At 37.3% G+C, this 16,962-nt stretch overlaps 1 protein-coding gene across 1 annotated transcript; it reads left to right on the top strand.

The window, feature by feature from the left end:
* The first annotated feature begins 3,204 nt into the window (after window positions 1-3,204).
* LOC102807786 (uncharacterized) lies at window positions 3,205-16,355 on the top strand. The gene is made up of 13 exons (XM_078012953.2): window positions 3,205-3,344; window positions 6,195-6,252; window positions 6,952-7,077; window positions 7,945-8,060; window positions 8,447-8,561; window positions 9,175-9,344; window positions 9,534-9,662; window positions 10,548-10,626; window positions 11,109-11,231; window positions 12,533-12,655; window positions 13,140-13,262; window positions 13,832-14,026; window positions 14,195-16,355. Exons 1-13 carry the CDS (start codon window positions 3,213-3,215, stop codon window positions 15,133-15,135), a joined length of 2,430 nt encoding a protein of 809 aa, XP_077869079.2. The 5' UTR covers window positions 3,205-3,212; the 3' UTR covers window positions 15,136-16,355.
* Window positions 16,356-16,962: the final 607 nt, after the last annotated feature.

The following is a 16,962-nucleotide window of genomic DNA, read 5'->3' as shown; positions in this document are numbered from 1 at the left end:
CACTTATATAATGAGGGTATAAGGATCATGATTCCATCATCTTGGTCCGCAGTAAGATGGACACAATTAGCTCAGCGTGCTCGTGACAGAACCATGACCACCACAAAAAACAACAAAATAGTAACAATGGGCATACGGAGGTATCATTGTTTCAAAATTGTTTTTGGAAATCTATTCAGAAATAATATTGACTGTATAAGAAACAAATAACACCAGAGTTGTCATATACAACGGGAATGGTATATACAATAGATTGCTATCACGAATGAAGGTCATTTGTTTTGTTTTTCTAATAGTCAACAGTAGTATTATGCCAGTATGACATATTTAGAATATGTTTTCAGTGATTGTTCCACATGGCCAATTTTATCCATACAATGTGTTAATTGTATACACACATGTACATGTCACGGTGTATCATTGTGGCAGCGCCTGGCGACGATTTATTGTTTAAAGGGACACATTCTTCAAATTCAATATTAAATTATCCTAAATTCTCGTGAGTTTTGTTCTGCTGATATCATTGATGACGTGTAAAGATGCAGTAATTTTATAGTACATGTAATTCTAAGTTGTGGATTTGAAACCAGAACCGTAAATGTATTTTTTTTTAAACAGCGCCACCTAGAGTCGACTTCGCTTTTGCTGGTTACGGTTACAGCACAATACAACTTTTTTGTGACGTAAAAAGCATCGTTCGCCTGCACGGTGTTGTTCCGTTCGGACATTCCTCTCCCCACAACATGTACAGTGCAGTGCTTTGCCGGAACATTCACCTTGAAAATTGAAGATGGGTAAAAAGCAACACTAGACATTTTTATTGTGAGGAGTGACGAGCAGTGTGATAAACCAACAAACAAATCAGGTTCGTGATATCGCTTCACTGAATCTCAGGTAAGCCCGGCTTATAATTACCCCGGGGGCACTTAATACATAGCTGGGTAGAGAGGTGCCCCTGAGTGCTCAAAAGTGTGACCATTTTTATACCTGGCACTGGGCAAAATCGTTGATATACGGCGGGTACATTAGCGTATTCGCATGCGTATATTCCCGATATTCGAGGATATACATTGGTAGGCGCACACGTACATTCAACGCGTGTACGGGGAATACGTAACGTATAGTCACACATTCGGAACATTCAGAACATACTGATACACAGCAGTATATTTACGGAGACCGCCGCGCGGAAGTATATAGTGCACACATTAACGTACACGTAATGCAGAACAATGCCGCCTAACGTATTCCTACGTATACGTAGTATATACAGACACGTAATAAACCACTGCACAGAGTTAATACTGACACAGATCCACGTATACGTGGCGTATGGACAGTGGCAAAATCTATACCCATATTTATACCAAAGTACAATTTTTGTCATCACTGTTTATTCCAAGTAAAAGAGTTACCGTATTTGATCTATATATCACTGAGGAATGTGCGCCCTTTTCTATTCCGTGTTAAATCTCCGTTTAAATGTTGATTGCCTTGTTTAATTTCCGGGTTGATGTATATATGGATCTGAGGCCGGGATCTGAACTGGAGATATTCGCACATATACGTACGCATAAGTATACCAAATCGGAAAAATATTTATACCTATCTTGAGCAGAAATAACACCTATACTTATACCTAAAATCCCTCCCCCAAAAAAACATTTCAGGGACACGTCCCCATTAGGCAAGTTCTATGTAATGTCCCCGGGATAATTATTCACTGTGTGTTGATTCGATGTCTTTCAGCCTCTCAGTGAAATGAGTAATTTGGTCGTTTGAAAAATTATGTGTGTATTATTCAATCTGCTATTCTGATAATTAGCCACCGGGGTTTATCATTTGTTGGCTACATCACCACAGCTGTCGCTTCGCGTCGTCACGGTGTTTATATAAACAAAAAATGATCGACAACGATTTTGAGGAACCAATGTCCCGTGCCCGTATCCTGGTCGTAATATTAACCAAAATCAAATCCATGGAGTTGAAATGGCAATTCGTCAAAACAATGTTCATAAACCTTTAAAATAATCACGTACTAGTATTAAAATTCACCTTGTTTATTTCCGGGTAAAAACAATGAACCGAATAATTTATGTTTACAAAGCGCGGTGGTCGTCGCGCAGCGCGTGTTCGAATTTCATGTAAATAAACACGTTGTGTTCGTCGCTATGAGTCCCATATCGTGGACGCGGCGCGACGACTGCCGCCCTTTAAATATCGCGAGATTTGGCTATACACGCTTCCACTGCACTTGTACTGCACAATATCTATTTCAATAAATCCATCAGTAAAAAGAAGTCACAATTTTGGGGTTTAAAGCGCGGTGGTCGTCGCGCAGCGCGTGTTCGAATTCCATGTAAATAAGCAAGATATTTTACACGCGTTGTATACGTCGCTATGAGTCCCATATCGAACAGGGCGCGGCACGACGACTGCCGCCCTTTAAAAGAAGGGGACAAGAGGGGAGGGGGGTTAGCTGGTACAGGTTACAGGAAATAAAAAAAGGCATCTTACGTTTTTACAGGAAATAAAATGTTCCACATTCAGTAAAAAATAGGTTTTTACACTTTAGAGATCATAAAGCTAAATTCTAATTACATTTTTTATAATATATTTGATAATTTGTGTTTAATGCTTTATACGCTAACAAAAAATAAGATCTTTGTACAAACTACGGACGAATAAAATAGCAGATTACATTTTCACCTTGCCCATGTTTACGAATTTCCGTTTGTTTATTTATTTATATTACATTATTACGAAAATAAAAACAATTGATTACAGCTTACGAAAATACCCCTTGCCGTCCCTCTTAAAATGTGTTCAAGGGCTTTCTCAAAACTCATTTACAAAAATGTGCAGCAGGCAATTTTCGGAGCCGCCCCGAGAATGCCCGAATATAGAGTGACATGCTTATCAAATACAAACCATATATTAAATCTATTAAAATATCTTTAAACGTTTGTGGCTTGAATTGACCGGGAAGATGGTGAAAAGGCGGCCCGGGGTTTGTCACGGTGCAATGTGGGTTCATCGTCACCATGACCTACATCGAACACGAGGTTATAGACATGCGCATATAAATTAAACTTCCACAAAAACATGCGCTTTCCGAAAGGTCATTCATCCGGAAAATATATTACTAGTTTTCAAAAGGAAGTGCTCTGTGCACTCAACAAATACACGAGCCGATCTTCAATACTCGAGCAATGCCCGTCCCAATTACATCAATTCTCGTGGCTGCTCATGTCTTGATTCTATGTAATGGCGGTGATGGTGGTAGCATGGCAGTAAGTAACTACAACATCTGTCTACCGTGTGAGAGAAACAATGTGCGAAATGTAAGTATACGTACGATCTTTTTGAACGAAATGTAAAAACAGAGACACAGTTGAGCGTCGGTTGTAAATAATCCCCCCTAACACAATGACAAAATGTTTCTAGCTTTTCCAACAATTATTCTTACTAAAAATAGTTGAATTCCTCGTTGACACTGTGTATATTGCACAGTATAATTAACCTTGAGATTCACATATGCTGATCGCCAGTGAATAAGACACCATGTAGTCTTTTACAGAGTAACAATTTTTGCAAGTGAAGTAATAGCTCAACTAATGATTGAAGATTACTCATAAACTTACTATACGAAATTACCATGAAACAGGATTATATGGAAAAAAAATATTTCAAATTTTAGTATATATACAAATTTCTAATCCAACCCCTGTTAGGGTATTGCAGTTAATAACTTGGCAGACCGACTTGGTCAAAACATTTTCCATAAAAATGTCATGGTGACAAGGGACCATTCAATGAAGGGCGACAGTCGACGTGCCGCGTCCTGTTCGATATGGGACTCATAGCGACGTACACAACGCGTTTAAAATACATTGTTTATTCGAACACGCTGTGCGCGACGACCACCGCGCTTTAAACATGATTTTTTTGTGTATATTTATGAATCAAGCCAAATATAAACTCAAAGTGCTTGTCATTTATTATTATCGAGCACCATGTCAATTACATTACATCATGGTGATATTCATTACATACACTGTACTCTCTACAGATGCGTGTGCTCAGTACGTTAGGGGGTTAGTTTCCCTGTTTCTCGAATTACAACCAACGTTTCCCTGTTTCCATTATGTTTAAACATAGTAACGCGTACGTGCCAAAAGAGTTTGAACTTTTCAGCTATCAGGCCATATTCCACGGCTACCCTTGTGATGACACGACGTACGATATATCAGTCAATCTCACACATGTAATTTCTGCCTGGATTTGATCGTATACATCATAGGTTCAGCCAGGTAGAGAAACACCCCAGACATTCGAATCTGAATACTGGTGCTCACTGTTTTGATGCGCCATGACGAAAGTGATGCACGTAGTTTCCAGGAAATGTATCAGACATCTGATACATGAGAGGATGGCTGCGAATAACACACACTATTGACACACGGACTTCGTGAAATGTTATTGGGGAGTCCAAATGCAAGCCTTGGCTAGTTTTTTTAATGTTGAAGCTTGCTTGAATTCCTCTCTCTAAGACATAAGGTTGTCTCAGTAGATTTAAAAAAAAATCCATAGTTGCCCAATATGTACCAACACGAATGTCGATATTAGTATATGGACTGTGTCTATGGCATGGTTTCTCTTGCTCAGAATAATTCCAGTTCGCGAGTTTATTCTTATTAGAGTCATACGATCCGATGTCCGTTTTTCATTGCATTGCAATTGTCGTAAAACATTTTCCCCGACATTTGTTTATGACTAAACCATTTATTGCGGGTAGTAGCTTATGGGTTTGCACTCTGACACGCAGAAACGCCCAAAATACAACTGATTCAGTCCCAACACCACATAATATACCACACTCCATAAGTTGTATGTCAAACGTAACCTAGAGCTGTTTCCCTTTTATTTTAATATAGATATATCAATGCAATGTCATTGTGTATCTAAATACAAAGTTACCATATGAACATTGGTTATGTACTGAGAAGAATAGGCTGGAAGACGGGATCAGTATTACATGTTTATGAACTGTTTCTTGGTTTAACTTGAGTATGATGGTTTCTGCGATAATGAAACTGTGATGATGAAAGAACGGGTCATTACGACACGGTGTTTCCTAGTTAATTAATGAATTGTGTATGCGTTTATTAAAACCCCTTATGATTATATTAACACGTGAGGGCCCGAATATCACGTGAATCTTTGATCGCCGTAACTACACAATGGGAAACATCTAGTTATATACGTGTTGATCATTCTCTCAAGTCAAAATGTCCACCAGGCACAATGCTATGGGAATACCATAATGTCATTAGATTTTCGTCTTTCAATCGATAATATTGGACTGTGATGCTTTTGTCGAATGGAATTTGAAGGGTTTATTATAAAGCATGGAACATATGAACACTTGAGGGCGGTATAGAAGGAGATTGTTCACTTCTAACCGATTTGAATCACACTTAGTAATACATGTGCTCTATGTAGACATTGCCATTCACTAGACGAGTACCATGTTTTGAGATTTTATCAACTCCTGATTCAGTTTAGACTTTGTAATTTCCAGAGAAAGTTTAAATTTTTGAGTGTTTTCAATAACAGAACATGACATTTTAAATCTGTTCTGAGAAGACATTTCTGGAAAATGCCCTTATTTTCATACGCAGCACTCCGGCGTTGGGTAAGTGTGAATACACGTTTTTATGTAATTAGTGAAAGAAAAAAATAGCGACAGTATCACATGGTGTTTTGAATAGGGAAACATGTATAACTAAAAATATCAAAGTTTCCGACATTTGGGGTGCACGATAGCCATGTGCAATACTCGCATACACGTTATAAACATCATTGAGTCCACACGTTGATAATTGCGAACTATACTGATCACCATAGCAGTTTCACATATTTGTATCAGGTAATTTGTAATTACCAAATCTCAGTTTTGTCATTTGAGATACAAAATGTTGAAATTAGTGTAATTGAAAATACTAAATAAATTGGTTATTGTAAAAGAAATATTTTATGTTTGTTGATTGGGGTGATTCAACTCCAAGAAATGTGGTCTTATCAGGAGTTCTGTATATATGAATATATTATATTGTCAGGGTGCAATAACATACATTTTAATCGCCAAATAATGCGAACATATTTTCTTACTCATAATTCCTTCTCAACAGCTTGGTGATGAAACGTCGTTCCCTGCCTGTATCAGCGTAGTTAAGGGTGAATCCAAGAGTAAGTTGAGCCCTATCAATTGAAAAATTTCAGTTGTCACGCTGTGTTTGAATAAATGGAAAGGTGGTACTGTACAAACAATATACTTTATTATATAATAATGGCCGTCGAGGTCTCGTTGAAAATGAAAAAGCCACGGAAATTGTTTTTGCCCCTCATATAGTTCTCTATTTTTCTATTTTCTCCCGTGTTCACGTCCACTATTACCCTGGTCTATGTAGCTATGGCATGTGGAACTGTTACAGTCGACGTGATGACGAGAAAGAATATATAATGGAGCGTTGTTAGAAAGGCAAAAACAAGTCTCGGGGCTCTCGCCACTAACGAGATTTCGATGGCAGTTTGCGTCTAAGTTATATTAACATATATGAATAATAAATCGTATATGGAGCATTGTTGGAGAGGCAAAAACAAGTCCCAGGCTTCTCGCCATTAACGAGATTTCGACGGCAGTTTGCGTATAATGTATATTAACATATATCACAGTCCCTCTATCCCTATGAGAGGGACTGTGCATATATAAATGATAAATCGTATAGTGCCAGATTTATTGGTAATTTTATATTAACTAACGTCTCTCCAACCGATTTAAATCATGAAATGATTTGCAAGACTGATTAGACATATTGAATTGGGTCTTGCAGATTATGTACGAGAGACTCACAGTCATAATTATTATTTTGTTCCCTCGTGTTGTAGCTGATTGTCAGATAAACACCCCTGCGTCCGAGTCTGTGGTTGGTGTTGTACCGATGCCGACCGATGTGTATATTATCGACACCAAACCCGCGGGATTCAAGATATATTTCAACTTGAAATCCTCTGGTATGTATCGATGTATATCTAGTATGCATTATAGTATCGATTTTAATGTGATATTTCCTATGGCCCTAATATCATAAACAAGACTGAAATATTCAGAAATTTGATTACAATTTGAAAACATGTCATATTCAAAAAATTTGTAGTATAACATATATTGGCTAAGTGTCTATGTGTTACATTTTCTAGTGAGATTTCCAAGTAACAATCATTTATAAGTAATTACTTTACAAAACAAAACAAATTTATTTATACAAAAACCACAGGAATAAATTAATAGATCACTAATATAGAAAGATGGTACCTATTTGAAATAAAAAATGCACAGGAAGAAAATATATTCTATATAATTTGGTACTGAATTAAATTAAATTAAATTAAACCGAATTACATTTAGAAGGTACTGCCACCACTAACAATGTTTTGCTGATAACTTACACATTTGAATCCTGTTAAATACCTGCATTTCGATGATATAGGTTGTTTGACAACGTACGCATTCAATACAATATTATTTTCAACAATACGTATTGAAATCTACAAAACAACATACCATTTCTTTAGACAGACATTGGTATGGCCATATGCACTACCGCTTTCGGATAATGTATATATTCTTGGAGTAACATGCTTAGTAACTAGTAGTTCCTCTGATGCCAACGTAAACAAGCAGTTTAACGAATAAATTAATGAAAATGACATTGCTCAAAATGTTTTAAATGTTTTCCGATCACTTGACTATTGCCAGCCGCAAATCATTCGCATACGATGTAAACTGGCTACTTCAGACACCGACCAATGTGCTGAAAATAATATTGCTCTAATCATAGTCAATTATTTTCTAAATAACATGTTTCTTTGTCATGTTAGAGCTAACCGAAAACAAGGAACTTATGCTTGGAATATACAAACTTGAAGAGAGTACCACAGAATGTTATATTTACAACTTTTCCCAATGTGACCATCGTCAGGTAGTATTACTACATGTAGGTAACGAGATTTTGCTGGTGGTGTTTTCTAGTAACGCTTTGGCACGGTGACAGATTAGTGTAGTGTAGTGCATTGTAGTGTAGTGCATTGTAGTGTAATGTAGTGCAGTGTAGTGTAGTGCAGTGCAGTGCTGTGCATTGTAGTGTAGTGTAGTGCATTGTAGTGTAGTGTAGTGTAGTGTAGTGTAGTGTAGTGTAGTGTAGTGTAGTGTAGTGTAGTATAGTGTAGTGTAGTATAGTGTAGTATAGTGTAGTATAGTGTAGTGTAGTGTAGTGTAGTGTAGTGTAGTGTAGTGTAGTGTAGTGTAGTGTAGTGTAGTGTAGTGTAGTGTCATTGTCATTGATATAACATATTATTGTCACGTTTTTTTCCTTATTTTTAGACTAGGATTATCTTCGATTGTTTCAATAATCTCTCACATGGTAATATGTACACTGTCGCAATACGTGCATTACTGTCGGGTAGTACAATGGATTCGACGTTCACTCGCACAATAGGTAATGTTGCCGACGATATATCGGTCACCTTATCATAAAAAAATATGGGAAAAAGCATTGTCAGTTTTAGAGAGACCGCAGGGGCGATCTCCCACAATTTAAAGTGAACATCATGCATACACCCCTAAGAAATAAACATAATCAAAATTCATTATGTCATTCCTGTCCCCATTACATATCAATCAGCCATGTTAGAATGGGCATGATACTTATTCCCTGTCGTTCGACATCTATCCAACGACATTTCTGTTCTCAAGAGTGCTACTGATACGGTTACCGATACATATTCAAATGTTAAGCTAATTTAAAGAAATATATATTTATAGCATATCGATCAATTATTGTATTGCATTGGGGTTAAAGCGGGGGAGTCGTCACGTGCGCGTACGTCTAAAGGCCATAGCGTGCCTTTGTTTACAAACAAGCGTCTATCCATGAGCCTTTGCGTTTTTAAAGTGTGTTGTTATCGTCGTTTGGGACTCAATTCCCGCGCGTGCGCAGGTGACGACCCTCCCGCTTTAATATATAGTGAGGGATCACCGTCATCATTGTTGTAGTAGTCGTATTATTTCCGGTGTTTCCTAATCAACTCACGCACATGTTATTGTTTTAGTATCCATCTCTCCGGGTAATTGGACAACGACTATTACTGTACACAGTAGTATCGATAACATTACTGGTAGTTTTATTATGGCTGATGACACGTTTGGTTTTACTTCATATAATGTCAAAATTGAACATTCAACAAAAGCAACACGACAGAACACCTATATCTTTGCAATAGTAAGTATGTTGTAATTTCTACTTCCTATACTTTGTGCACACTGAACATTCTATCCCGTTCTACGATTTCGTTGTTTATTCGTTTATAACGAATTTTTATATACAAGATATATACTGTTTCCAGTCGGGAACATTTGGAATTTCTTTCATTTTATGATTCTACAAAATGTATATGACATTTGTTATTAGACGTCTAATAAAGACTCGGATGTTTACCATAATATGGATGCGACGTTTTATTATGTGAGAGACCAAGTGGACACATTCAAGTTGCATTTTGAAGTATACAACCTTAAACCTGGGAGTTACCAAATGGGGGTATGTACCTGGATGATCTGTAATTTCTACAAAACGCGAATGTTGATAAACAGTTGTATATAGAGTGAAAATATAGGATAGTTGCAAGATTTCGCAACATAAAGGGGATGGGGTAAACTAAACTTGCGATTAAAGGGCAGTGGTAGTCGCGCCGCGCATGTGCGACATTTGTGTTGATACACATTGATTTTCCAGCAATCCAACACGCTTTTCTAATTAAATCACGAGTTTTGACCGGCGACTCATTCGATACCTTCAAATCACCAAAAGTAATTACCCAATTAATACTTATAACCGCTCAATTATTACTCGTATTATCTTTGTTTATATGAGACCCATATTCCGCGCATGCGTGACGCGACGACCACCGCCCTCCAACTTCAGGTTTGTGCTGTTTATTGCACATTCAGTTTGAATTTCACGAAATGTTCATAGAATATTAGAAACGTATATACACAGATGAGGACAGAATATCAAATCGTGACGTCTTAGCATCATTATTATAGATATAGTGAAACATATTAAGGGGAAAGAGTCATGGACATTTATTGAACTTGAGAAAACTGGCACCTAACGTTGTCACGACTTACGCCCAAGAAAACAGCAGAGAGATAGTGCCACGTGATTTAGCATTCTGTACATTTTATGAACTAAATAATTTCCGTTATTTACCAGATACCAGTAATGTGTGCGTTGTGTAAGATATTATGTTTGTTAATTGATTTTCAGAATATATATCTGTACCCGTTGCATATAACCAGATCATTTTAACACGCAATATTAAGACATAAGGATGTTGCACTTGCATCTGTTGGATGAGTGGTTGGTTTTGATATGTGACATGTTTATCTAAAACATGTTTTTTATTTTACATTTTCTAAACAGGTTAAACCATCCCCTCCCAGAAGTTGTACACACGTAGGAACGTGTAAATATAGTTACTCAGATACATTTGTCATAAGAGGTAAGTGTTGTAATGCATTGTATACACCAAAATTTTACAATGTTAAGCCTTAAATCTGTAATTTATTCGTTATAAATGACACACAACCCCAAATACGGCGTAGTTCCCAAAACGGCAGTTTAACATTTGGTCTTATATCGCCTATACTAAGCATTCGCTGAGCCAAGTTGTTGGTTATTAACTAAAGGCCAGTTATTAAAAGGGAAATTATCAAATTTGATCAGAGTGAAATTTCACGCACGTTCAAAAAATGTACTGTTTTGGGCGAAATGAAAAATGGCGCCACCAAATCACCCCAGTCGGGTCATCGCAAACACCACGTTTTTATTGTAGATGGGTAAAGTTTACTTGTGTAACGACATGTTATGTTATATATTGTGATTTTTGATTTACGGGTATGTAAAACGAAATTACATTAACGGATGTAACTGATAACTTTTCCAATGTGTTATAAATAAAGTATAGTATTGTATTTTTTACAGACGATCCTTGTCGAAAATCTATCTGTGATCGTAATATGCACTGTGCACTTACTGACAATGGCGCCAGTTATAACTGTGTATGTGACAATGGCTTCACTTTAATGAACGATACATGTACATACGGTGAGGCAATGTATTTGCTGAGATTCACATTTGAAATTACTTTAATGGACCTTTAGGTTGCGTTATTGTTATGCAATAACATTATTCCATATTCAAGACAATCCGACATAGTGGAATTTAGCACTGGCATAATATACTAATTGGTAATACAATTACTTAGAAATATTTGTTAGTTCCCTTTCGAACCGCAGTCCGAAAACGGGGACTTATGGGTTGACCTCTTTGCCGCGGTGTGCATGGGTGCGTCCGCCGGCGTACGTGCGAGCTTCCGGATCTAGACAAGTCTGTACCGATTACATTCCTAATTCACACATACATCATACATAATATTATGCATATGCACATCAGTTTGTTCACAATTTGATTCAAAATGGCCGAATGGACTGAAAAAAAAACATAAGCAAGCATTTCTTGGCATTTTGCAGATGGATTTTGTTCACACTTGGTACTCACATTGGACATTATGGGACCTTGTTGTATGTCACTTTGTTTGTCAGATCTGATTCAAAATGGCCGAAGTACCATCAGTATCTCTGACATCCCTTGACTAATTGTGTTTAAATTTAAAATATTCATAACACATCATCTCATAGATACACAAATATATTGGTTGAACGACCCGATTCAAAATGGCCGAATGGTGGCTATTTTTGTGCTAAAAATGATCAAATATTAAGCATTTTTCGCATTCCGGGACCGGATCTCGGTCATTTATGAATGGATTTCGTTCAAACTTGGTACATACATTAAACATCTGGGTCCCTGATGCACGTCTTTTTGTTTTTAAGATCGAACTGGTCACGGTGCACGTGGCAACTTTGTTTTAATAAATGCGGTTTTAGAGCCATGTCTCTGCTTTGAGCGATGTTCAGATTTTATATATTCATTATACATCATGTCATAGATACTAGTATACATATGTATTGGTCTGACGATCTGATTCTAAATGGCTGACCAGTGCCCATTGGTCCACAATTGGCCGTTGGCCCACATTAGCCGACCGGTGCCTATTGGCCCACAATGTGTACGTCATGTGGCATGGTGTCACTGATAACGTAACTGTACCATGACTAGTGCTTTATTTTCGGATTTGTTCGAGTTTGTTGTTGTTAATATGCAAATGTTACTTTAAATATTCACATAACTGCTTATAATAAATATATGTACATTTTACTAATCATATTGACCCATCTATCACCATTCTGATTACAGATTTTGTTTTCGTATCCACGCGTAAACATAGTTGGTATATTAATATTGATATGAACCTATTAATGTAGTATCGGTATTTTCATTTACAGACGACCCTTGTCTCGGTGTTATTTGTGATTCAAATATGCACTGTGAACTTACTGACAATGGCGCCAGTTATAACTGTTTATGTGACGATGGTTTCACTTTAATGAACGATAAATGCACAAACGGTGAGGCGATATTTTGTATATGATCAAAGTAACTTAATATGTTATGTATGTATTTTGGCGGTATTAATGTTATGAGACAGCATGCCAGAAATATTGGAATTGGAGGGATACAGTTTTTTTGATAATATGACTAGAGATTATAATTGCTGTCGGTATTCTAATTAATACACGCCCATGAACAGCATGCAAATGTTGAACAGTTTTTGAAATTTCATTGAAAATTTACCACATACACGCCAAACATTGTACGCCTGCTTTCACATCGTTACAATAAGTAGCGCCCTCAGTCGATAAGTGCTTCCATGGCGTAAACGGTCGTAAACGGGGCGCGGTTCAAAGCGTGAATATTGTTTTTATTGTTTCGCCACCAAAATGCCTGTTTTTTCTTACAACAATGTGAATGTGAAGTCACAGAATTGGTGCCTCTCAATTTCCACTCACATTGTGATAGGTTATCACGTGTTAATCTTATTTGCATTTACAGACATCTCTTGTTACAATGCTAGCTGTGGCTCCAAAATGCATTGTGAACTCACCGGCGATGGCAACGGTCGTAACTGTGTTTGTGACAGTGGTTTCATTCTAAAGAACGGTCAATGTGTATCCGGTAAGGTGATGTCTTTATTCTTTAAAAACGCCGCCATATCTACCTCAATACCTTAGGGGAAACGTTTTCATTCTTGCCGACACTGTCTACACACGGCATTGTTATTATGTTATTTTTAATTTAATCATAATTTTGCAAATATCAAAGCATCTTTATCTCGTCCAAATTTGGTCGGTCTTTCATGCTCAATCAGTGGCGGCGGCACCGTGAGGGGGGTCGCCCGAACAAATGCGCGACCATTTGTGCCTACGAGGCACAAGGGAAGGTGAGCAGACCCCCCCCCCGCAAAATTTCGTGCCACCGCCTCTGTTAATGTATCAGAAACATTGATGTTGTCATGCTTTCAAAAATGGGGACTATTTCTGTGTACTCTGTTCTTGCACACGTACACGCACTGCAGGTAGAACCATTTTATTTGGTTTCATTCGTAATACTATTTAAGCTGTTGATCGTTGATTGATTAAAAGCTGTTAATCGTTAATTTGAAAAGAGTAAGCAATAAATATAAATATAAATAAGCTAAGCCAAGGTCACTCATGGTTTGTTGTTGTTGTTATGTTCAATTTCAGAATCTTCGGTGGAATTAGCGTTAGCTGCGACGTTAGGAACCCTTGTAGCAATCGCATTTGCGATAGCGATGTTTATACTGATGTATAGAAAGAAAAACATTGGACAGAAAAGCCAAAATGAAAATCAACAGATAGTCCCGGGTTTGAACCCAGATAGTAGTTCCGATAGATATGATAAACTGTCGCACATATGTGGTATGTCACTGTATTATGTATAGTCATTTAATATTATATTAGTCTTTCTTGTATATTTTGAAAACTAAAATATAGAAAATAAACATCTAAATTTAAACGATAACTGGACCGTGGTCAACAATTGCAATGAAATTTAATGTTGATTTTAATTTTTGTTTACATGATTAGGTACCTTGATTCGGTGTACTCCAACTGGTCAACCGCGAATTTTACTTCTTTGCTCGAATGATAACGAGAACCATATGATAGTTGTGGGACTTCTGGCCAGATTCTTGCAGGATGAGTGTGCGTGTAGCGTGATATACCCGGAATGGCACTATCCGGAAATTGCCAGACTCGGGCCGGTACAATGGGTATGCGACCAAGTCCAGAAAGCCTCTAAAATTATCTTCGTGATGTCTGAGGGTGTGGAACGGATTTGGAGGGGTCAACTTGCGGACGCTGAATTCGATGCAATCGGTTTATGCAGCGCCACCAACGTCAGTAATACTATGTTGTCTATCGCGATCAATTTGATGTGTGCCGACATTTCACACGACGACGGTAAATCGCGACGAGGAAACTACATTTACGTGACTCTGCCGTACTCCGTCGGAACGATCATACCAGATCCAATCAAAATGTTAGGGTCCTGTTACCGCGTACCGGAAGATGTGGAATCGCTTTATCTCAAACTATACGATCTGAGCGAAAGATCTCCAACCACCTACAAACGAGAAGTCTTAAGTCTGAAACAAAGGCTGGAGAAAGGGGATCTGGGAATTAAGTTGATGAATGCTAAGAATCATTTGTGTGTGCATCTTTCCGATGATGCAGTTGCTGGTAAAATCGCAAAGTCCTCAGAAGACCCAATCAGCTTGCGTACGAGTGTTGATGATATAGCGATGCCGATAACTGCTCCCCATAGTACATATTCGCACCCTAGTCCCGGTTCGTTCGTCATTAACCACGCTAACATTGACCAACAAACGGTTTGTTGCGACCACGACGTCGATATTTATCAACGAATTGATGATTTCACATATTATGCCGACAGTGATTCCAGCGAGACATCTTCATTGGGTATCAAAGCGAAGATGGTAAATTTCCCATCACAGGGTTGTTCATGAACGATTTAGTCCGGGTATGTTTTCTCAGCGAGCAGTGGAGCTCGATATTAAAATTCCCCGCCGATATTCTAAATTTAGTGAGAACCTGTCTGAACACAGGATTGTGCAAGTTCTTTTTAAATGAAGCATGACATTTCAAGTTTACCCGAATTATGCAAGTTACCCGACCAGGTTTATTAATATCAGTACAACGTTTCCCAACACTCCCCAAAATCATAAATTTGTAGCAATTGCTTGAAATTCCTGGCACAGAAAGTGTACTGTTTCGTGTCTACCATTTACGTTGTATGATTAGTCTTTTAGTTTTCATATTCAAAATCTTCAACCAGTATTATCTTTCTATATATATGGATTATGCCCAAACTCTGCCTGAAAATTACATTCAAACAAACCTGCAATGCCCATTGTTGAATGAACACGTTCTTTGACGTTGCAACACATTGAAAAAATACTTTATAGAATTTTCTATTTTGTCCACAACTGGATATAATATGAAAGATGCAGTGGTGATCGATGTGGTCAATTGATTTCTCTAACTCGTGAATTCTACATTAAAGCCTGCTATTTCGGTGAGCTAAATACTTACACATTGTTGTGTTCAGAATATATATATGTTTTCAGAGCTAAAAACTGGATGCTTCAAATTGCTTGCTCATCAACAATGAAATAATTTGCATCTACATTCTAATTATATTCGAAGTGTCTAAATCAGTATAGTTGTTCACACTATCGATATCCTTCATTTCCTTGTAGATGTCTGACTATCCTATCCGGATGCCGTATTTAACAAAGTATCAAAATACAAAGATGACATGTTGTTTATTTCACTAGACCGTTTGCACGATCTGTTATGCGTACGTAACCAGGCCATTTTAGAGTTTGTTTGTCCTTAGCAGCTATTTCTAGTTCTCCTAGTTTACACATTCTCATTCTTTTTATATTATTTAATCAGATCTCTGTTTTCCGTTTTACAACACTTTAATTCTTGTAGTTCATTAACATTCCTATCATTTCTAAGTCTATTTCATTTTATTGTCACATCACTTTGTACTGTTTTTCAAGCCATGGTTTATCTGTCATATTTCTACTAAGTTTATGAATACTTTTACGTACACGTTTGCTGCAATCTGCAGCAGTCATACTCATACTCAAGAGACCTTCTACAGCTTGGCCAGTTTTTGAAGTGTGAAAAAAATAATAAAGTTATCGATCTATCTCAACACTTGTGTGGATTCTCTGTATTAATAAAAAGTAGTGTTTAGTGCATTATTCGACATAGTATGTTATATAACATGGCGGGTGCTTCCATTATATCGTCTGAGTTACCAAACATATTTTGTTCAGTAACATCACTCGAGAGTCAACAGCGAAATCCGTAATATCGGGAAAATTACACTGATTGATAAGAAGGTAATCGATAATCAAAAATACTAATGTTTTCAATAGTAGTTACAAAAGCATAATTTATTACTACTTCCCTTGTCCGATCTTTGCTGCAGAGTCTGTCAATAACAATATACTTAATTCGCACAAATCACGAAATGTCTTGCCATTCCTATTGCAAATTTGGTCTGCAGATTTACGTTGAATAATTCGAGTTAAATTGAGAAGACCAGACAATTTAGTTTTGGAACATACTTGCATTAGCTTCACTTGAGTTAGATGGGATGTGCACAGCAAATAATACGATGATGGAGTTTTCCCCCAACATATCCCGTATAAAATATATGAACTCCTTCAGAGTATCCATCCTGGGGGGCGGACATCCGGGCATTTTCTACCATTTAGATTATTTGTGTTTAGATTGCTGTTAAGTGGGAAAAAGAC

The sequence above is a fragment of the Saccoglossus kowalevskii genome, chromosome 3, assembly GCF_978046115.1.
Source record: "Saccoglossus kowalevskii chromosome 3, keSacKowa6.1, whole genome shotgun sequence".
NCBI classification, from domain to species: Eukaryota; Metazoa; Hemichordata; class Enteropneusta; family Harrimaniidae; genus Saccoglossus; species Saccoglossus kowalevskii.
Note: the sequence above shows the minus strand (reverse complement) of the source record. Positions and strands in the feature narration are given on the sequence as shown.

Bases quoted from the DNA above. Each gene is read 5' to 3' on its own strand.
- LOC102807786 (XM_078012953.2), top strand. From the start codon at position 3,213: ATGCCCGTCCCAATTACATCAATTCTCGTGGCTGCTCATGTCTTGATT. The intron at 3,345-6,194 runs GTAAGTATACGT...CCTTCTCAACAG, and splicing joins AGAGAAACAATGTGCGAAAT to CTTGGTGATGAAACGTCGTT. The intron at 6,253-6,951 runs GTAAGTTGAGCC...CTCGTGTTGTAG, and splicing joins AGTTAAGGGTGAATCCAAGA to CTGATTGTCAGATAAACACC.